Source organism: Chelon labrosus (assembly GCF_963514085.1).
Source record: "Chelon labrosus genome assembly, chromosome: 11".
Lineage (NCBI taxonomy): Eukaryota > Metazoa > Chordata > Actinopteri > Mugiliformes > Mugilidae > Chelon > Chelon labrosus.
Genome location: NC_140344.1, coordinates 20,480,351 through 20,502,418, shown reverse-complemented (window position 1 = coordinate 20,502,418; position 22,068 = coordinate 20,480,351). Strand labels below are relative to the sequence as shown.

Below are 22,068 nucleotides of genomic sequence, written 5' to 3'. Positions count from 1 at the left end.
GCAATTAGGTCTTTAAGATATAATGGAGCCTGGCCTTTAAGGGAGGGCCGTGTATGTAAGGAGGAGGATTTTAAATTACATTCTAGTTTTTAAAGTGAGCCAATGAAGAGAAGCTAAAACTGGAGTATGATCTCTCTTGCAAATTCCTGTCAATACTCTTGCTGTGGCATTTTGAATCAACTGGAGGCTTTTTAAAGAGATATTTGGAGCCACACAGTCATGAATTACAGTAATCCAGCCCGGAAGACACTTCAGCATCACTCTGAAGGAGGAAGTTCCTAATTTTGACGATATTACGCAAGTGAAAGAAGGCAGTCGTGGTTACTTGCTTTATGTGCGAATTAAAGGACACATTCTCATCAAATATAACACCAAGGTTTTTCACAGTCGTACTGAAGGCCGAGTTGACACACACACACACACACAAATGGTTTAGGAACAACTCAAAAAACATGAAAAACAGGACAAGGTGTTGACCTGGCCTCCAAATTCACTAGATCCCAAACTGATCAAGTATCTGTGGGATGATCCACAGAGGCCCACCCCTCAACTCAAAGGCCCCCCACTAACAACATTCTGGTGCCAGACACCACAGGACACCCTCAGAGGGCCCATGCATATGCTGATAAACTGGAGTGTCGTGTCAAATACAGTTCTCATCTGTTGCCAAAATTATTTGTTAATAAACCACTGACATTTATTGTACCTGTAAACAACACTGAGAATTATGACCTACCCATTACTTTCTTATTTTTTTGGCAACAGGAAAATTTCACAAATCAAACAATCCCACGTATCTACGCACAGATAATTTTAACGTGTGAATAGCGGCTCTGGTGCCAGTGTTGGCCAACTGATGATCCACAACAATGAAACGGTGCAAATGCTATCTTGCAGCTATTCTACGACTCCTAGGCCTTTTGTCAGCTGAATTGCGTTTCGACAGAGAAAATTCCCAAGATAGCTAACATATGAACGCTTGGTCACGCTGCTAAGGGTTATGCAACCAGGCCTCGTCTTGTAATAACCCAAACGGGACAGGAGGTGGCGTGAAAATTCTGTTGCTCTAGCAGTCTGTGCTTCACCATCCAAACTCCTCTGCAGTGATTTCCTCACGTCAACCACCTTACGTTTGTTACCCAACGCACCAGCGATCAAATGGAATAAAAGAATCCTGTGTTTTTGGTCAACCTGGGTGATTCACACGCATTCATATGAGGTGCATTCAACACTAAATGTACACTTCCTGTGATTCATGTGAGACTCTTGCTAGGGAATCTCCGTTACACGTGGAGACTTATTACGCCTCCTAACATTTATTGCGCGCATCATGCGCATCCCGGCAATCAAGTCGTGTTAGCGCCACATTATTGTAGCTGCAGGGCTGATATCTTTTCGTTGCTCCTTTCTACCATCACTGAGGTGTGTCTACTGCCAGCTGCCAGACAGGTTATTCTGATTTTACTTACTTTTGTCATGCTTGAGGACGTGACATAAGACACGCTCGGAAGCCACGCCAGCTCATTAATATGTAGGAAGCGCGCACGGAGGAGGCTGTCTTTAAATACCGGGAGACGGGCAACTCCTCCTCAGCAGCAACCCTTCACGGAAGAGCGGCGGCACAGAGGAGCAGATACATTCCATTCAGCGTTTGCACGCCTTTTCTTGAAACCTTAAAGGTAAGATAAATCGCTAGGACATCAGACACCAGATTGTCAGTATTAACAGAAAGCCTTTCCAGACATTATTTTGAGTATATCGCCACCCTTAGTAAAAAAAAAAAAAAAAAAAAAAAAGAAGACATCACCAATCGCATTTAGAGGGTGCAATCTGTGCAATCAGTGATGTTTATAGGTTGTGTCCGAGGCTGCGTTTCATTTCAGTCTTTGGATTGTTATTTTCTGTCGCATTTTTGTGTGAGGAAGGAGAGCTGAGGTAACAGGATGTGGGCCTGGAAGTTCAGTTTGTACTTGTTGCGAAACGCTCATGTTAAATAACGAAATAAATGCTCCAAGAGCATTGTACAGTGTGGACCCAGACATAGAATTAGATATTTTGAAATTTTATGTTCATAAAATGAAAAAAAAAAAAAAAAAAGTTCTATAAGGACTTCATCCGAACATGATTGGATTAATGTTAAAATCCTAAGGGTCTGATGGTTTGAATCTATGTGCGTGGCTGCAGTGGATGATGGCGCAGTGGTTACGTATGTCCTCTGCTGCCTGTGGCCACCACCACCATCCAGTCTTGGTCATAAATGTAACTGGCATAGGAGATGTTGGCAGTGTGTTGTCAGGGTTGGCAAATACAGATTGGAGACAAATACAAACCTTGGATAGACAGATGTTTTTTTTTTTTTTTCTGGTCAAAGTCTGAAATTCGGTCGTGCACTAGTTATTCACAATGTGAAAGAGTAGACACCGGACCTCAGCGGTGATACATGACACCCCAGTGGAGCTCAGTGCACACTTAATGACCTGTTGATGATCTAATTACATGCATGCACATTTTCTTTTTCCTTCTTTCTGTAAACACATCACATTAAGTTCTTTCAGCTGTTAATACTCTTGCAATCCTCATTCAGTCATGCCACTAAAGCAGTAATTTTACTATATATATATTTCAACTCATATTTTCAATTCTGGCTACTAGAGGAGTAATCCTCTACTGGAACCCGACAAAGGGTCCCCTTGTGAAGAGGCAGCTTGCCTCTGGGTCAGCTGCTGGGATATATATTAAGCTTCCAGCTTACCTCTAATGGGGAGTGAGAGATGATTGGATAATAGGATTTTAGGTATAACTGTCCCACTTACTATATGCCACAATTGTGTGCAAACTCACCACGGACAGGTCTTAAATGTCCTCTCCAGGAGGTATTATATTCGTTTAATCCTGTCAGGTACTCTACTACGTGCCTGCTTTTGCATCACAGTGGCAAAACTGTCTACTCATGCTGGCTCATGTAAAGCCTGTAAATAGAAGCACTCAGCCACGCCTGCCTGCCGCTGACGTGGATGCGCGGAGACAGGCTGCTGTAGTCTCTGAGGCAGTAGATGAGGAAGATGTACACATGAATTAATGGCACAAGATAAAAAATAAATAAACCTATACTACTTATAATATTGAGTTTATTACAGCATACTAGTTACAGCTGAAGAAAAGCATCCCCAAAACATCATGCTGTGGCCACCACATTTTGTTCTAAGAAACTTGATCTTAACAGATCTGGGAAGCTCTGTACATGGAGCACTCATAGTGTAATACATTGTAATTGTGAAACACAATGAGTGAGTGAGAATGGCACACATTCATTTACACATTTCTGTAAATGGTGAAAAAAAAAGATCCAGGTTTGACTCATGTCATTGAGTCATACTCTGTGCTGGATGCGAGATCAGTCACGTACATGTTCGTTTGGGCCTACTAGTAAAGCCACAGTACCACGTCTGTCTTTCCACTTTCGCCCTCCCTCTTCCCCTTTTTATTATCTCTGCACTCATTTATTAACTCTTTCCCCTTCTTGCTCATTCGTCTTCCTCCATTGCTTCCCCGTTCATGGTAGTTTACGTGTCCTTCACTGTCTTTGCCACGTCTTTTTACTTTCCACAGATGTCCACCAAGGAGAAGCTCATTAGCCATGTGATGAAGGAGGAGCCTGTTGGTAGCAGGAACAAGGTGACGGTGGTGGGCGTCGGCATGGTGGGCATGGCCTCTGCCGTCAGCGTACTGCTCAAGGTGGGTACATTTAAGTTTTAGACAAACCCTTGAAAAGTCTTAGTAAGCAAATTGAGAGCATTGCTGCTAGCCTTGTAAAGTTGCTGTATGGGACTTAGCCCTGAGTATCTGAGTACAGACAAAAGTCCTGTACTCTCATCACAGCCCTTCGCTGTGGTGAGCCTCTCGCCACAGTGCTGGAAACGCGTCTAGTTTCCTCAGCAATGCACATTTGAATTGGAAATTTCTCACTGCTCATAAGAATGAGAGGAAGTGACCAAGCTGCGCCTGCCGCACTGAGTAAGTGTTGGACAGCAGGCCTCGGTTTGTGAAGAATGAATCATCCACCGATTATTCACCAGGAACTAAATCAGACTAACCTTAAATGTTTGTGGTTAGCTCCCCTTGGCTCCCCTTGTCCCAGCAGAACATAGAACATGGTTGTTCTGAGCTGCAGGCCAGGTCAGTTGCGCAAACATTAACTTGGTTGTGGTGGACAGTAGTAGTGGTCAAGGTCCATTGAATCAAAGAAAGATACCTTAGTGTTTTTTTGAGGATGGAAAAAAACACCGCCTCCATGAAGAGATGGAGCTCCGTGAAGTGATGTCTAGCATGTGTCTCAAGTCTCAAGTCTGCTTAAGAGGCCACGTGCACTTGGATGATGATGCAGGCCTCTGAAACAATGGCATAGTAGCACATGGCTAGCATAAAGCTAAAGAAAGGGACAGAGCCGCTGTACTGTGGTTCCTGGCCGCAGCCGGTGCAGAAAAAAAAACACAAATGCAGAGCTCCGGATCCATCACTGTCAATCTCCAGTGCTCCCAACAGGAAGGAGGGACACCCAGGAAGAGAACATGGAAAGGAGGGAAGTTGAGTAATCAGGGTCATGCCTACCATTGGAGACCTCCTCTGTGTTGTCAGGAAGCTCAAAGATGAAGAGGTCAAGCTCTGTCCTCAGAGAAGAATCCCAAGACTGCCACTGTCTCCTCCAGCAGGCAGACGAGCACAGAACTGACAGATAGCCCGCTGAGCGAGCACCAGCTTGGCTTAAATTAGGCGAGCCCCGCAGCTGGATTCTGTCCAGCAGCAGGTGCAGAAGTGGATGCTGCTGGACATCTTCATTATTTGCAGTCCTCCCTTCAGATGTTAACTGCTTGAACACTGAAGAAAACCTGAAGCAGAACTAAGATCACGCAGGTGTCATGCACAACAGATGTGGGGAACGGGGCGGGAAAGAAGATCCTTAGGACTGGACTTGCGTGAACAGATAAACCCAATATCAACAGCTCTTAAAGAGGGCGTAGCTAATTCAAAATTTTGATAATGCTTGATTGAAATGAAATTTGCAATTCCTTTATCTCGATGTGCTCTATTTACAAGGAGGAATGGTAGACATGGACACCTAAATATTGTCCCTCACTTTAACCATACTGTATGTTATTTCACTCTAGCTTTATCCACATAATAGTTCTGGTGTAAGATACTATACAATATAAATGTTATGGTGAGTTACCAGAAGGACTTATTATACGTATATTTATGATCAGGATTTGTGTGATGAGCTGGCCCTGGTTGATGTGATGGAGGACAAGCTGAAGGGTGAGGCCATGGACCTGCAGCATGGAGCCCTCTTCCTGAAGACGCACAGGATTGTGGCGGACAAAGGTGAGAATGCACAAAATAACTGTGTCCTTTGGCTTTCTGGAGCAACTTCGCCGTCAATCGGCAGCTGAACGCTTTTTTTGTCCATGTGTCAGACTACAGCGTGACAGCCAACTCCAAGGTGGTGGTGGTGACCGCCGGCGCCCGCCAGCAGGAGGGTGAGAGCCGTCTCAACCTGGTGCAGCGCAACGTAAACATCTTTAAGTTCATCATCCCCAACATCGTCAAGTACAGCCCCAACTGCATCCTGCTGGTGGTCTCTAACCCAGGTAAGACAGCAGGGGTGTAGATGGTAGAGGGATTACGGGATGAGAATCTGTAGGGGCCTGTGTAATCTACATAATGTTAATACTTGGTTGCCTCTCATTTTGTCCCTCCCCAGTGGACATCCTGACCTATGTGGCCTGGAAGCTGAGCGGTTTCCCCCGCCACCGCGTCATTGGCTCCGGCACTAACCTGGACTCTGCTCGTTTCCGCCACATCATGGGAGAGAAGCTCCACCTCCACCCTTCCAGCTGCCATGGCTGGATCATTGGAGAGCATGGGGACTCTAGTGGTATGCAGCACCCACTAAAAATAAAATCTCTCCTAGCCTTCCTCTGTACATACTTGCTAGTCTGGGACGAGTCCTTTTAACAAACAACATCTTTTGAATCCTTGCATTGTATGTGTAAATCCCAATTTCTTTCTATTATCCTGTCTTTGTCTCATAGTGCCAGTGTGGAGTGGTGTGAATGTTGCTGGGGTATCTCTCCAGGCCCTCAACCCAAAGATGGGGGGTGAGGGTGACAGTGAGAACTGGAAAGAAGTGCATAAACTGGTGGTTGCTGGGTGAGTATCGATTATTTACCAGTGATCCACCAGTGAATTTAAAGAACTGCCTTAACTACCATGCAAACCATGCTTTCGCTGTCACACATTTAATCTGCAGAGCAATCAGCCTCGTTCATGCAGGCCGTCTGTCAGCCGCTTGTGGGAGCAATAAATGTGATGCTTTATTAAAAGAGATCTTTAAGGATTAATGGCGTACAGGCACGGTTTCCTATTAACATAAAGATATCATAAAAGTCCCAACAAGCGCAATTGTAATCCAATGGAGCTGATTGGCACTGAGGAAACTCTCCGTGGTTGCGAGCCAAAAAGCAAGCAGAGGAGGCACATAGCACTTACACCTTTGTGTGTTAACACCTCTCCGTTAAGGTTGCACTGGAGTCTCGCAAGCAATACAAACACACAGATGCATACATCTACTCAGTCGATATCCTGCTCCCAGTAAGACAATGCCGTGCTCACTGCCTCACTTGCACGCCCAGGTCTGCTGACAAAAAGGAAATGCACGACAATATTAAACTTTAAAAGAGTGATAACTGGTTCATTCTCATTTAAACACTGACCATCCATATTAGTCCGTGCATGATGCAAAACTCTGCCCTGTAAAGCTTTAGACAGCGCTATCATTGTATATTCATACTTATCTTGCAGCCAGGGTTTCTAGAGAGGTCAGCCATGTACAGCACAATGGGGCAGTTTATCGTAAATGTTTGTAAAGATATCAGGTGTGACATAAAAGATTACATAATAGGAACAAAGACAGTGCACAAGAAATGTCTCCACAGAGAAGAGGTAACGTCTCTTTGGGGTTCGCCTGTCTCCATACATGGCCAGTAGATCATTTTAAAAAGACGCTCAGGAAGGCTTCATGAAAATGGATTCGAGTTTATGGTGTTCTACCTTCATCTAATGTTTAGTTATCTAAGTCTTGGACATTCTTGGAAAAACAGCATAAGATACTGACAGGCAGGTCTCAATCAATTCAGTCATGCCTCTTTCACGGCGATTAACAGCTGACTTCTCAGCGTGGAAATAAAAATGGAAAAAATATGAGGGATGAAAATGTCAAAGCAGCTTAATTTTCTCTTAAAGTCCACAAAATGTGGAGATCTCACTTTAATATTGTTATGTGTGTACACCGCAGAGCCTACGAGGTTATCAAGCTGAAGGGCTACACTTCCTGGGCCATTGGTATGTCTGTGGCTGACCTGGTGGAAAGCATCTTGAAGAACCTGCACAAAGTGCACCCTGTGTCCACACTCGTCAAGGTGAGGAGCTTGTTGGAAAACCATGCAAACCCAACATGAGGACATTCATCACTTTATTCAGAAGTACATTACTGTACATTGCCTTCTGCTGGTGTTACGAGTCACTCAGCTAACTGTATCCTCTCTGTCGTCTTTGTTCTCTTTTATTTTTTAGGGCATGCACGGAGTGAAGGATGAGGTCTTCCTGAGCATCCCTTGCGTCCTGGGCAACAGCGGCCTGACTGACGTCATTCACATGACACTGAAGCCCGATGAAGAGAAGCAGCTGATAAAGAGTGCAGAGACCCTGTGGGGCGTACAGAAGGAGCTCACCTTGTGAACGGCTCTCCTTTGAATTCTCCAATTCTGGCCCCTGAAATCACACCAAAACACCCTCATACCCTACCTCCTCGCTGCAAATGGGCGAATGAGACCTCTGCATATCAACAAAGGCCAGGTGCTTGTTGCTAAACCAAACACAGCTAGATTTTAATCGCAGATATTCACACGTGGATGTTGTTTTCCTTTGCCTCCATGACTGAAATCTCTTACCCTAAGCCTCTGAGGTCAGCCTGTGTTGGAGAGAGGATGTATGTGTCCTCCATTGTTCTCTGTGTACAAGAGTCATAAGGCCTTGGCACACTGAGCATATATACTCCGTGTACTGTGTGTTACCTATGTGTTGCTGTGTACTGTTCTCGTCTTCTGTACACTCCTTGGCCATCGTTCGTATTTATACTGTGGTTGTTACCTGTAGTATTTTCCACTCGGCAATCTCTGTTCATTTTTTATTTGGAGCATTATGGAGACATTCCATTCTCTATGAGGGTTGGCTTCATGTCCACTTACGGTCACACCAACACTGCCGCATATATACATATATATCCTGTGATACCAAAGTACCTTATCAGTTGAGTAGCGCAGTGCAACATCTGCTGGCAGGCGATGAAGCCTTTTTAAATAAACCTAACCATAAGGGCACTGACGGCTAAAGATTTAAAAAAAAAAAAAAAAAAAGGTTTATAGCAGTTTACAACTGAGAGAATTAAGGGGTTGCTAACAAAATATCTCGCCGTAGTTTAACTAAAAGACAGACATAACAGAGAGCCGGTGGGACAGAGTCAACCACATCAGGTTATGGATCCCAACAGTACTGAAGGTGTTGTTTGTTTGCGCACCCTAAATGCCCTCAAACAGTTTTTTGTATTTATTTTACCCCAACAGGCCCTGGAGAAAAAAAAAAAAAGGATATCAATAGAAAAAAATATATTCTGTTATCTGTATTTATAGCTGTTGATTCTGTTAATATCTATATACGTATTAATGTTAACAGACGGATTTATCAAACACTCACTGAATAACTGAGGAACCGTACCTGTCGTGGCAGCTGGATATTGATTTGATTTGCTGTAACATCAAATAAATCTGCCAGGATAATGATAAAAGTCTGCTTTCTTGTGTTTGTCATCCAACCTAATTGAAAAGTTTTGTAATAAAGGTGGGCTTATAGCACAGACTCTCAGGTTTAGGAATTACAGGTCTTGAATATGTGGCCCCTTCTTTTTCAAGGGAACAAAAGCAGGTAAAGAGTGAACCCACTCTCAGTGTAGATAAAACAGACCATCTTTAGGCTCCGGGAGAAAAACAAGTTCAGCAACATAGCTGGGACTTTGGCAGTGGCCAAATCCAACTGTCTGAAAGCACTCTGCAACATGTTAAGGCCTGGACGTCAATCGACAACATGCATGGCTTCCAATAGGATGGGATCATTAGTGTTTATTAATGACATGACAGGAGACAGAAAAAAAGCAGGATGAATTCTGCTCAGTTTCAGGGAAATAAAGCAAAATTAGGTTGTGAGGGTGGAAAACTCTGCAAAGCCCAAGCCAACCAACTGATCTCAATCAGATAAAGATGCATTTCACTTGAAGACAAAATTAAAGGCAGAAATATCTATAAATGAACTTAAGGTAACTGCTGTAAAAGCCTGGCAAGGCCTGACAAAGCATGGCAAAGTAGGAAACATTATTTGGTCTGTGAGCTCCAGACTTCAGGCAGGGTTTTCCTGTTAAGGATTTGTCCTAATACATTTGAGCTCCTGAAATAAAAGGATGTGTGCATCTCGACTGTTTAATTAAAAAAAAATTGCAGTGGTGTACAGAGCCAGGGTCCAAATATTTCCAGCTCTGACTGTATGTTCATAATCCATCTTCATGTGTTCACTAACAGCCAACAGCTGGATTCTAAAGTGTTTGAATGCTTTCTGTGGTTTGGGTTTGTGCAGCAGGTACAACAATAACAACAATAAAAACACTACTATAGAATCACTACATTAAACTGATAACAAAGACACATTAAATCAGATTTATTTTATTTGTACTGATTTACATAAATCTACAGATATAAAAGAACAGGTGGTTTTTGTTGAATTGAAAACAAGAAAAAAAAATAACAGATATTCGATACATTTCAAAGTGCATTTAGTAAAAAGCTAATTTAAGAGACCAAATTTTACATAAGTTAACTTTTTTTTGATTAGTACAATAATAAGTTCGTTATTGTTGTTTTGTACCCTCTAACACTCCACTTTATTAACAACTCCTGGTTTTACATCTTCTGAAAACCAAAACTTCGGTCAGCAAAGGGGAAAACAGAAAAGTGAACAAAAAGAACAGTACAGAACAGCCTAGAATTAAGTACGCCCAGACATCCGTCCACCTAAATGAGAGACACCGTACAGAGCGAAGCAACTACTGTACATCATCGACTGATTAATGCAATCAGAGCGGAGGGTAGACCTGAGCAGCTGACACAGAATCCAAAGAACGACACTTACAGAAAGGGGAAAAGTCGGCAAGAGGGCCGAGGAGCTCAAATTTCAGTTCAGTCACTGACAAATTCAAGAGTCTATATTTATCGTCACTTCTACGGTATAAAAAGCATTCCCTGTGACTCCATTTCTAAAAACCAAAAAACTCATACAGCACTGAATCCTGAGCCTAAACCCTTGTACTTCCTGAAAAGGTTATATGATACCTTTTCATTATAAAGAGCATGGACATAAGCCCCTCTCTCCTGGCCCCTACATTTGTGCTTACTAGCCAAATGTGTTTGTCTGGCAAAGGGACTGCTAGCAGAAACTGTGGGCTACTCTGCAGTGCAGCGTACTGCATGCAGGTCAACACACATATTTACTGTATGCCAGCTCAGTTACAGCACTAAACACTCTGGGCAAATGTCACATACACCTTACACACAATAGGCTTGTACCTAAATTTTTTCAACACCCAATTTACAGTGGCGACTGCTTTTATAGAACATTGGGCCACAAAAGTGTACCATGTCTGGGCCGTGTTACCGCAAAACGACCACAAAGGAGTGTTTGGTTTGAACAGAATACAAACAGTGCCACGCTTTGACACTACACACTTCTTCATGAAATGGATTTTGTCTCTGTTGTTGCTGTTCAGATGTCTCAGAAGAGCAGATGTAGGTAATATCCAACTTTAAAAAGGAGCAGCCTATTGATAGAGACACGAAAAAAGGAAACAAAACAGCAGGAGGAAGAGAAGAGCGTAAGAGAGCATGATAAGAACGTCTCCAGGCAGTCAGTGAGGGTCAGTAGAGGTCACTAAGGCCGGCTGTCTTGCGGGCTTTCTGCATTAGAGCCCGAAGCTGGAACTGCTTCCTGGACAGGAGGCGTACGTGCTGTAAGAGAACAGAATAAGAGTGAATCAGGGTAAAACAACAAATGACTCAATTGTGTGAATAATACACTTGAGTCATATGTGTTACTTTGATGTAGTTACCTTGAGGAAAACTTCCAGGTCAATGACGCCCCTGCGGAGGGCTTCTCCCAGGTAGAAGATTGTGTCTTCAATTGCATTCTCTTCAGCATACAGGTTCAGGATCTGTTTGTAAAGCGGAGCCGTGGGCACAATCACGTCATCGATGTCATTGTTTTCCGACTGGTTCTCCATTTTCTCCAAGGCCTCGCTCAGCTCCTCGTCCTTCCTCTTCAGCAGCTCGATGTTCCTGTCAACCTCAGCCTAGTGGAAAACATCACGATGGCAACAGAAAAAAAATGTAAACGTGGGAAATGACTACGACGAGAGACAAGACAACACGCATAACGCCAAAAAACACAGGGCTGTCTCACCACTTCCTGGTCCAGTCTTGTGACCATCTCCTCCAGTTTCTGATGTCCTTTCTTCAGGTCCTCCTCTGTTCGCTTCAGGGCATCCAGCTCCGCCTGAGCTCTGTCCATCTCCTCCTTCATCCTCCAGCGAAGCTTGTCGCTCACAGCGGAAATCAGAGATGCACGGATGGTGTCCTCGCCAATGGTGCCGTCTCTGCTTGGCCCTAAGATAAGGGATTGAGAAGTCCGGTGAGACAACGAACGGAAAGGAAAGATAGCAGCTAGCAAAAAAAAAAAAAAAAAAACTCAAAAAATATCCTCATCTGAGCAAGATATAACATTTATGTGTTGGACTGTGCTGAATATTTACATAAAGAGCTGGTGTTGATGGAATAGTCACAGATTCTATGGATGAATCTAATTTTACAAATATTTTTCAAGAATTGCTCCAAAACATATTTTCTTTGTTAACTTAGGTTGAGATCTGGTAATGGTGAATTGTATAGCATCTAGACATGTTCACAATAAAACCATTTATTCACAATTTGTGCTGTGTTTGGAGACGTCTTTGCATTTATTGCTTGTCCATTTACATCTTCTGGTTCGTCCTTCCAGCAGGCAGGTCTGAGCCCAGAACCACTGTTGCCGTGAGGCTTTATCATGGCATCACTGTTACATAAGTGGTTGTGAAAATAGTAAAACGCTTATGACATCTTAATTTTAAAAGGAGTTACAGACAAACTGGAAACCCCTCTAGACTGCAAAAATGCAATCGAATCCAATCGAATGTTTTATTATATTCATTTGTAATTTACTGAAGCTCTGTTTGTGTTTAAACAATTAGTGCAAAGGCTTTGTATATTTTTTTTTTGTTCTTCTTCTTGTATAAAGAGAAAAAAGCTCAAAGACTGACAAAGTCCCGATTATATAAGTGTTAACGAACTGGCAGATGTCTACAGAGTCAAGACCACCTCATGTACGGTCTGGAGTCAGCAGCACCTCAAATGTCAGAGTTTATTCAGGCAACAGGCGGACCCCATTTCTTCTCCTTCACTAAATATAGAAGTCAACTAGAGCTCCTCCCGCACTCTAGTCCTTGACTAGCATTTCACTGTAGCTAACTTATGTTGGGACAGCAGATGTGTCAAAGGTCTGTCTTTGTGTGTAGTTACTGTCCCCATCCTAAATATAGCAAGATGCTTCTGAAGTGTAGGTTGTGTCTGACAAGGAGGGACCGTTCCTTTCCGTTCAGGTCCATCCTATCCTTTGGCCTTTAATAACCCCCACTCTAGTTACACTAATGACCTTTCACTAGTGTCTCGGCGCGCCACTGAAGTCACTCAGAGGGGGAGAGAGTTTGAGTCAAAAGGTCAAAAGTCTTCACTCAGGGTTAACTAAAGACCATGGACTTACACGACAGACACATGACATAAGACGAGTATTCGAGAAGTGCTTTGAGAAACTTGCACAAACACACAAAAACGTCTGGTCTGATCTTGAACATCCAAATACTTATGTGCAGATGCTGTTCATCGACTACTGTGCAGCATTTAATGCAATAACACCCGGCAAACTGGTATCCAAGCTTCAGGATCTGGGCCTCATCCAACACCTCTGTATCAGTCAGGTTGTGTACTGAGCGCCCTTCTATACTATCCTTTCACTACTCTACTACTTTCCTGTCCACAAGACGACAACAAAGTGATAGGGTTTGCCTCAGATTACGTTACAGATTGGTATACAGTATAAGTGCAATGACATCATTAATGATGTGAAGCTGTATCGTACTGATTAAGTTGCATTTCAATTGTGTATTATGCAATGCATTACTGCTAATGTACTAAATGTTCAAGACCACAACTCTATGCACAAAGAAGTACTTATGCTGAAGTTGCTACCGGATACATTCAAGTATATGACCCATGTATGCGCAAATATGCATACTGCTTTCCTTCTTTTTACTCACTTACTTTCTGCACTCACCTCCCAAAACATTAGATAATAATACAAACCGCAGCCTCCAAAATAAGGGCTGTTGTTTCAGAGAGCATTTGGTTTCACTAGTGTATCTAATGAACAGGCAAATGAGTATAATTTATATTATTTTTGCAGTTAATTCCTTTTACTTTCCTTGGTACTGCACAATTGCTGTACACATACAATGTCAATGTCTGAGTGAACATGTGTAAATTTTTCTGTGACAACTTTGGAATCATTCAAATGTACCCATGAAAAGAATTCAATACATACCAATAGTGGAGACTGGAGTCTGAGTGGGGTAGTGGCCAGGTCCAGCTGCAGCTGGGTAAGAGTTTCCTCCTGGGTACTGGTAACCTGGGTAGCCCCTGAAAATAGTGATCAACACGCTGATGCTTTGTATTTACAAACACTTAAAATAACTATCTTTAAGTAAAAGACATAAATGAAACTAAATCAGTTATATGCTATTAGAATAATCAGTATGCTGGTGTGATATAAGCAGCTAAACCTGCCATGACCGGTTTGTTTGGAAATACTCTATACATGCACTCTATGTGTATACGTGGGAACAATGTTAAGCTCGGCAAACATCTTACCCAGAGTTAGGATTCTGGCTGTAGGGTGAGACTGCAGGCATGCCAGGCATGTAGGAAGCTGAGGCAGAGAGACACTCAAACAATCAGATTTGAGGACACAAAGTTCAAAATGTTTTTTGTCTGTTTTGCTCTCACACAGTAACATGTGAGCTCCATCTGCTGCTGAAGGAAATAAATGCATCGCTTACAATGTGAGGCAATAACGTAATAGGGCATTTGTAGCAATGCCTGTACGCAGCAATAATATGAACTTTCCACTGATATCATACACTGAAAATGGCATTCTTGACATTCTGATGGTAAACTAACTGAAGGACTTCCTGAAAATGTCTCAGAAAAATGGATAAGATTTACACAGTACAAGCAAAACCTCACATAGAGTAATTGCAACAGGTAATATATCTGTTCAACAATGTCTCAAGTGATGTTACTACATCAATAAAGCATATTTTGCAATTTAATTACCCCTTTACCAAAATGTGCAATCAGTTTATGACAAAATCTTTGTAAAACATATTTTAGAGGTCAAGTTGAACCAAACTTACTAAGAAATATTTCTACGGTTTGTTTTAGAAACGTTTCAAACCAGCTTAACAGATACGTGTCTCACTCACAGGTAGGAGGACCAGCTGCTTGAAAGGCTTGGTAGGGGGCTTGTGTGGTCGGGCGAGAAAACACAGGGGGCTCCTCTCCAAATACCACAATCATCACCTGAATCAGACCATACAGGTCTGACTGAGGCTGTAAGAAACACAGTGAATGACAAGTTTTATTAATAAAGCCAACGAAATCACAGCTATATCTTTGCACAACAACAATATTTAGGTCAGGTGCAGAATAAGAATTCCAGATAAGGCAAAAATGTCTACACATACACTGAATTTTGTTTTTCCAATTAATTTTTGGGAGCTTACTCGAATGTGTAGATTACCACTACCATTTTCTCCACAATAAATACTTTCTATACTATACCAATAATAATAACTGGAAGAAGACAGTAAACTTACGTGCTTCCATTCATGAAGATAAGGCAGGTAGATCTTGCCATTTGCATCGATGTGCTTGCCAGTTTTTATCATCATGGCACTGGTAGGCTTGACAAAACATATGGGAGGGTTGTAGGGATATGTGTCCAGCAACCACAAACACACTGGGATGTTGTAGACATTGCCTGCAGAAAACACACAAACAGTATTTAAAGTCCCAACAACGTCATCACTCGTTCCTTAACACTTGACAGTTTGTTAGAGACATCGGTTAGGTTTTCTATCTTGTAAAGCACAGGGACATCTAAATGAAATATACAGCATGTTTGAAATCTTTCTGCGTACAATCAAACAAACAGCAAAAATGGTACAATATTGCCTTAATATCAGGCTTTTTGATACAATAACTACCCTAACCACGACTGCGCTGTATGTGAATGCTCGGTTAGGAGACATGTTTCATTTTTTTGTCTGAACAATACAAAAAATCGGCAAATCTGTGAGTTTAGATTCAGGTGGAGTCTTTCTCCTGTCCTCTGTTGATGAGACAAAATAAACATTTTCCACATTTGCTACTGTAAAATTACAAAATAAACTGAGAAACAGTGCCCATACGAGAGCTAATGAGGGAATACGTAAAACTAAGCAGCCCCACTCCCTCAACAATGTGTAATGTTATAGAAAGTCATTATTAAGCATTATTTACCTCTGTAGCTCACAGGGACTGTTCCTGTCAAGCATATTAGTTCTCTTGTGGAGCCATCGTTGAACACTGGAATACAAGAATATGTCATATGAGTCCACAACATATAACTCGGACCAGACAATCAAGAGCAGAGGATCGGTATCATTCACTTTACCATAAGCATCCATGAGCGGCTTCAAGTCCTTGTACTGGGAGATGACATTGGTTATCTCGCGGACAGTCAGATCTCTGTATTTATATTGCTGGACAACAACAAAGAGGAGGAAAAAGAAAAAAATAAACAAATGTCAGTATATATAACGTTCAGATGCAAATGCCTATACTCAGCTGAACTGTTTACATATTAACTGACAGTCGTAATAAATTCAGATGGTTAGGTTGTATTTTGGCATTGCTAGGGCAGTTTTTGGGCTTGACTCAGGTACACAAAGGTAAATGCCGGGACTGCTTGATACACTAGATACTGTAATTAGACTAGCAACAAATCAAAATGGCTACTTAGATCTTCAACATATATGTATAAAACCTGAACTATTTATACTCAATGAAAGCTCATTCACGCCAGTAGAATAATAACATTGTAAAAGTGATTCCATATGCTTAACAGTAGCTCACTACTATATAGTACGGTGACAATCACAGTCATGTTAGTGAAGTTAGCTAAGTGGCTAAGCTAGAATGTAAAGAGTAACACGATTATTAGTTCGAGGTATCTCATGAAAATGCATCACAATCATTAGTTTTATAACACAATTAAACAGTTTAGGCAATAAACGTGTTAAAAAATCGGAGTTTATTGAGTACGACCCATCCCAGGAAACGTTAACCAAACAACTGACGTTAGCACTCGGGTTTCATGTTTGGTATCGGTGATGTTAGCTAACTTGCTACTGTCGACCAGCAAGTGCTCTAATAGTCAGGCGGCGGACATACCTTTAGCATTTTCTTCAGGTTACTTTCGTTGACAACTGCCATGTTTCGTGGGTGTTTCTTTAACGAGTTAAGAGAGAGAGCGGCTGACTTTTAAGTCAGCTGGAATGACAGCTATCACTAGCTAACGACAGCTAGCAGGACTTTCGGTGAATGCTAGGCTAACCTTAGCCCAGCCCCGGGCCGACTACAATTTAAACAGTAACGCGGTGTCTATATGAAACCCTCTAGTATGAGTATTGTCACTCTTATCGATGAAGAAAGATTTAGTAAACCGTTTAAGAACAGAAATAGTCAAAATCTGACAATGAGTAGTTCTACAAAGATCCGAAAACAAATATCCCGATGATCAACAAAAGGAATTTCCGGTTTTGTGTCAGAACTAGTTTCCGGTTTCCTCGTTGGGATGTGTTCACCTTTGGCCCGTCCCCCGAAAACAGCGCGGTGGACGTGCGTTCCGAACAAAGCCAATGGACAAAGATCGCCCACGATGTGGTAAGGAGAACCACGAACGAAGCCCAAAATTGTCGTGCCTGTCAGTGCCTGAAATGATCAGATCTATCATGTTCCGACATTTGGTGCTTTTACATAACCTATTATAATTTAACTGTACCCTGTAAATACTGTATAATTGTATGATTTTTATGGAGTTCTTGTCTTAGACCTACAGTACACTGTATATGCTCTCCTGACAGTAATGTCACAGTAATTCTGTCAGCCAGCTGTTCATGCTGCCAGTTGTCCTTTCACATCTGGAGCTTTTTTTTTTGGGGTGGAGATGGAATTTTTTTAGTCGAACCAATTCAATTGTCAAGTACATTCTTCTCATTTTTTGTCTCGGTCTGGAGCCTGATGCAGTTCCAGCCATGATCTGCATGAGAGGCACAAGACAAAAGCAAGATCACATGAAAAAAAAATGTTATTCAAACCAATCAATATTATATTCCATGAGAAAAGAAGACATTCATTCTCGTCGTTGGTTTCCACAACCAAACACAACCAAATAGCACCGTGTTGTGTAAAACAGAACTAAAAAGATAACTGAGTGACAGATGAGCTACAAGTTTCAGTGAGAACCAAGAGGAGGATTTTTCCCTGCATAAAGACACAACATAATTTTATATATATTATAGAGGAGAAGCATCACAGCAAGAATTCAAAATCAGAATTCGGTTCACCAAACACAGACAGATGATGGCACTATTGCTTAATGACCAAAGTTGCTGACTCACAAACTCTATGCGTCAGTTCACTGGAACAAATCAAACTGAGGACTTAGGTCAAGTTCGTATTTCATGTCTTCAAATATGAGAAAATAATCAGAAATCACATTTATATCCAAATTATTATCAAGTTAAATCTATTTATCCACCAGAGCTCAAATGCACTACTGCAGTGCAGTCCAGCCTCCTGGATCAGCTGTACACACATTTGTGTCTATACGGATTGGTTTTGCAGGTGGAGTAGCTGTATTCAAATATGACAGCCATACTCAAATACTCATATAGTTATTAAATTTCACGTCACAGAGATTCACATGGTGAAGTTTGATTTCATTTCCTCCATTGCTTTCACCTTTCGTCCCGTGGGTGTTCTCCGTTTTTATCAGTTCCCCTTCACTTGTCAACTTTGCCTTTCTTCCAGAATGAGCTGTCAGATTTATCAGATTTTGCCATTGATGTCTTTGCCTGTCTTTTTTATATATTTCCAGACAAACGCCAGTTCTCTACCCTGTCCACAAAAACCCAACTGTCTGCAGCCTCGCACGGGTTCAGAAAGCACGGCCATTTATTTAATTTACAGTATACAATAATCGGCTGATGAGTCAAGAACAGACTTTAACCAAATTAAATGAGAAGGTACAAGAGACACATATTATTATATATTGGAGATACGGCCCAGATTTGACAGACATAGTCCAATTTTGTATGATAGCTAGAAGCACCTATGTTAGCATAGGTTGTCCGGTTCCTTTGTAACCAATAACTTACAGACACAAAGTTCTGATAGGTTTCCATTCAACAGCAAAAGAAAAATACAGTTGATCAAAGCACTGACATGTGGGTGCAGTTGAAATTCAGTTTTATGAGATTTAAACAGGGATTTAAATTGAAAGTATTATTCGAAACACGTTTCAAAAAGTGCAATGTGCAAACCCCTCTTTTAATCTCACATCTCAGTTTTCCTTTAGCAGACTACGACATATATATAAACCACTTCTATCTGAAGGAAAAACAGCAGACACAACAGACAGTAGTGGCAAAATTAAGGTTTACTGAAAGTTGTTATAAAACAAAGTATGGCAGATTTAACATAGCTCTTTATTTACAATAACACAGTAAATCAGTCACAAGAGGTTGCACTGTGATATCAGCCGATAGCCCTGTCATTAGGAATAGTTTTGCCTTTACTGTATTTTCTGTGTGAAACGTTGTGGCTAATCTCGGTTTAAGCTTGTGCGTCTACTGAAATGTCTAGCGTAGGAAGTCACTGAATATTTCAAAGCAAAGTGACATAAATCAGCAAGTTGAACCACAGCTGCAATTATATCTGTAGCTCTCTATAATAACAAAGAGCCAGCTTCTGTTCTCATTTTGTTGTTTGTCATAGTTACAAACAAAGCAGTCCTCTTAAATGTGCCATGCTTTACTGGGCTGAACTTATTTGCGTTTGCCCTTCTCCAGTCCAAAGTCATCAGATCAAAGCACGACGCTGGCATGTGGGTGCAGTAAAGATATAGCTTTATGAGCAGCTTGTTGAGCAATGGAGTCTATCATACAGGTATTCGGAGTCTTTTATAGTCGTATATAAAACATATTTCAAAATGTGCGACACATTCCCAGCCAGCAAACACCTTTGTCAGGTGATGGATCATCCATCACCTGACAATCTAAATGTGCAAACAAACAAAAACAATATATGGTTTCTACGTCTGAGACTACTAATCAACGAACTACACAATCAATGGATACCATCTGACACAGGGTTAAAAAAGAAAGGGAGACATACAAATACATTTTACACATATCACTGTCAAATTCCACAAACGACTAGCAGTTTGTTTCATTCTCCATCTGGAAAGGTTGACCATCATCGCTTGGTAAAGACAGGTAATATGAACTTCCATCAGCCGTTGGAAAGACTTCTGGTTGTTTCTGGAACTGCAGCCAACCTAAAAAACAAACAAACAAAAAAAAGGATATTTTTCATTTAATACCAAAGTCGCTGACAAGGACAATGTTTTTATGAGTGACTGACCTAGCGTCATACTCAGCCAGGTGTGGCCTGGACATGATTCCTGCTTTATCTACATCAGCAAGTATGTAAGAACGTCTCTTTCGTTTTGAAAGAACGGGGTTTTCTGTCTACTCACAAGATGTCTGTTCAGTCTCCGGACGAGATTGCATAGCCACAGGCGGAAAGTCTCCAAATATTCCAATCATCACCTGCAGCAGGCTCAGTAAATCATACTCGCCCTGAGAGAAGAAAGGAAAAGTCAGATGTAATGCCGTAAAGATATAAACTAAACCTCTCAGCAGCAGTAGCCACGTGATACACCTAACTCTTGTGCCGTTTACTGTCTTTTTTACAGCTTGCAAAAATGCAATACGCTTGAATACTCACCATTTTCCAGTCTGCCAGGTAAGGCAGCTGGACTTCACCGTTGCTGGAGACAAAACGTCCTCTGATGACTACCATGTCACGTGTGGGTCTGACATAGCAGATGGGAGCAGTTTGTGGGTAGGTCTCCTCAATCCAAAGGCATATGGGGATGTTGTAGGTCGCGTCTAATATAATAAAAGGTGTACATGTTTTATCATGCTAATAGGAACTTAGATTAATATACTTATTTCCCACCTGAAGGCATCAAACGTATACAGTATGAAATGCAAGCTCTCCCTTACCTGAAAATTTGACAGGAATGGTTCCGGTCAGACTCATCAAGTTCTTTGCGGCGCCATCATTGTAAACTGCACAAACACAGCAACGACCGTCTCATTTAAATGAATCATCGACATGTTGAATAAATTTGGCAGTAGGCTGCGAGCTCTCAGTGTGGCCCTTACCGTATCGTTCCATCTTGGGTGTGAGGCTTTTGAAATAAGCCATTGCGACGTATATTTCACGGGCCACATGTTTGCGTATATATGTCTTCAAAAAAAAAAAAAAAAAAAAAGGTTAAAAACTAAGTTCAATCTGAAGAAAATAGAAACATTAAATTCTTGATGGTCATCCTTACCTTAGGAAGCATTTTCCTAATCGTTTCCTCACAGTACGACATGATTGAAGTTTCTCTGGAAAGAAAGTAATGCTTAGTATCTCTTCAAACGGCAACGTTCTGCAACACTCTGCTTTCTGTCTGACTTGGCTTTTGGGTAGTGTCGTATCTTTTCTGACCTTTGAAAGCCAGGAAGGGGAGAGACAGGCAATTATGCAAATGATCTTCCCCAAAAGCCAATAGGCTCCATGACAAACAAAACAGGAATACTCATCTCATCTCTTGGGTCGGGGTCAATGTCCGCCAATGTGTCAGCACACGTGTCTTGTTTTCCTCACTCTCTTAAACATGTAATAAGCACTTACGGTAAAATTTGTGTTGTCAGTACTGATTATTGTATATCTATCAGCACTATTTACCTTTAATATGTCATATGTCGCAAATTAAGAATGTTCTTATACCTTAAAGTATATCTTGAGAACTTTCTCCTTCCTGTTCAGTTCCTGGAAGTAACCAAAGACACACACGAACTTGGCCCACTAACCCCATTCACTAGACACCATAAACCATAGCTTTAACCATCGCATCTGAATCACCTAACCCAAAAAAACAAATCTTATCTCAAAGGTCAAGCTCTACCCACTCCTTGACTTGACCTGTTTTCTATTAAATATAGTTCTTTAAATAATCAGAAATCAGGTACTCCGGCTTCTTCCCACCGTATAAAGGTCAACTGGTGATTCTAAATTGTCTGTTTGTGTTAGCCCCGCGGTAGTCTGGTGACCTGTCCACAACTGGGATAGGCTCCAGTCTCCCCACGACCCTCCAGAACACAAGCGGTTACAGAAAATTAATGAATCTGTCAGAACTGATGCTAAAGCTTTCACTATATAAACATATTAAATGTACACAGTTCATCTAGGAGGGAGTTGTTGTTTGGAATCCCAAAACCTTGTGTTTGTGACACTGGTAGCGCTTTGGAAGAGCACCGGATTTATGGCCGTCCTTTGAGGCTTCGTGAGAGCTGCACTTTCCATTGTATATTAATATCCAACCATA

General features: G+C 41.6%; 2 protein-coding genes and 1 long non-coding RNA gene across 3 annotated transcripts; 1 reads left to right on the top strand and 2 right to left on the bottom strand.

Annotated features, from left to right (window-relative positions):
- Positions 1–1,564: 1,564 nt before the first annotated feature.
- Positions 1,565–9,034, top strand: ldha (lactate dehydrogenase A4). The gene is made up of 8 exons (XM_084556067.1): positions 1,565–1,679; positions 3,610–3,735; positions 5,262–5,379; positions 5,472–5,645; positions 5,759–5,932; positions 6,090–6,207; positions 7,352–7,475; positions 7,630–9,034. The coding sequence occupies exons 2-8, from the start codon at positions 3,610–3,612 to the stop codon at positions 7,792–7,794; spliced, it is 999 nt and encodes a 332-aa protein (XP_084412193.1). The 5' UTR covers positions 1,565–1,679; the 3' UTR covers positions 7,795–9,034.
- Positions 9,035–9,808: 774 nt separating this feature from the next.
- On the bottom strand, positions 9,809–17,170 carry tsg101a (tumor susceptibility 101a). The gene is made up of 10 exons (XM_084555302.1): positions 16,794–17,170; positions 16,015–16,102; positions 15,861–15,926; positions 15,176–15,339; positions 14,783–14,909; positions 14,169–14,226; positions 13,843–13,937; positions 11,614–11,816; positions 11,264–11,503; positions 9,809–11,162 (listed from the first exon to the last, which is right to left on the bottom strand). Exons 1-10 carry the CDS (start codon positions 16,833–16,835, stop codon positions 11,073–11,075), a joined length of 1,173 nt encoding a protein of 390 aa, XP_084411428.1. The 5' UTR covers positions 16,836–17,170; the 3' UTR covers positions 9,809–11,072.
- A 2,948-nt stretch (positions 17,171–20,118) lies between these two features.
- Positions 20,119–21,303, bottom strand: LOC311496297. The gene is made up of 3 exons (XR_014699348.1): positions 20,858–21,303; positions 20,696–20,761; positions 20,119–20,578 (listed from the first exon to the last, which is right to left on the bottom strand). It is a non-coding gene; the product is annotated as an uncharacterized lncRNA (long non-coding RNA).
- Positions 21,304–22,068: the final 765 nt, after the last annotated feature.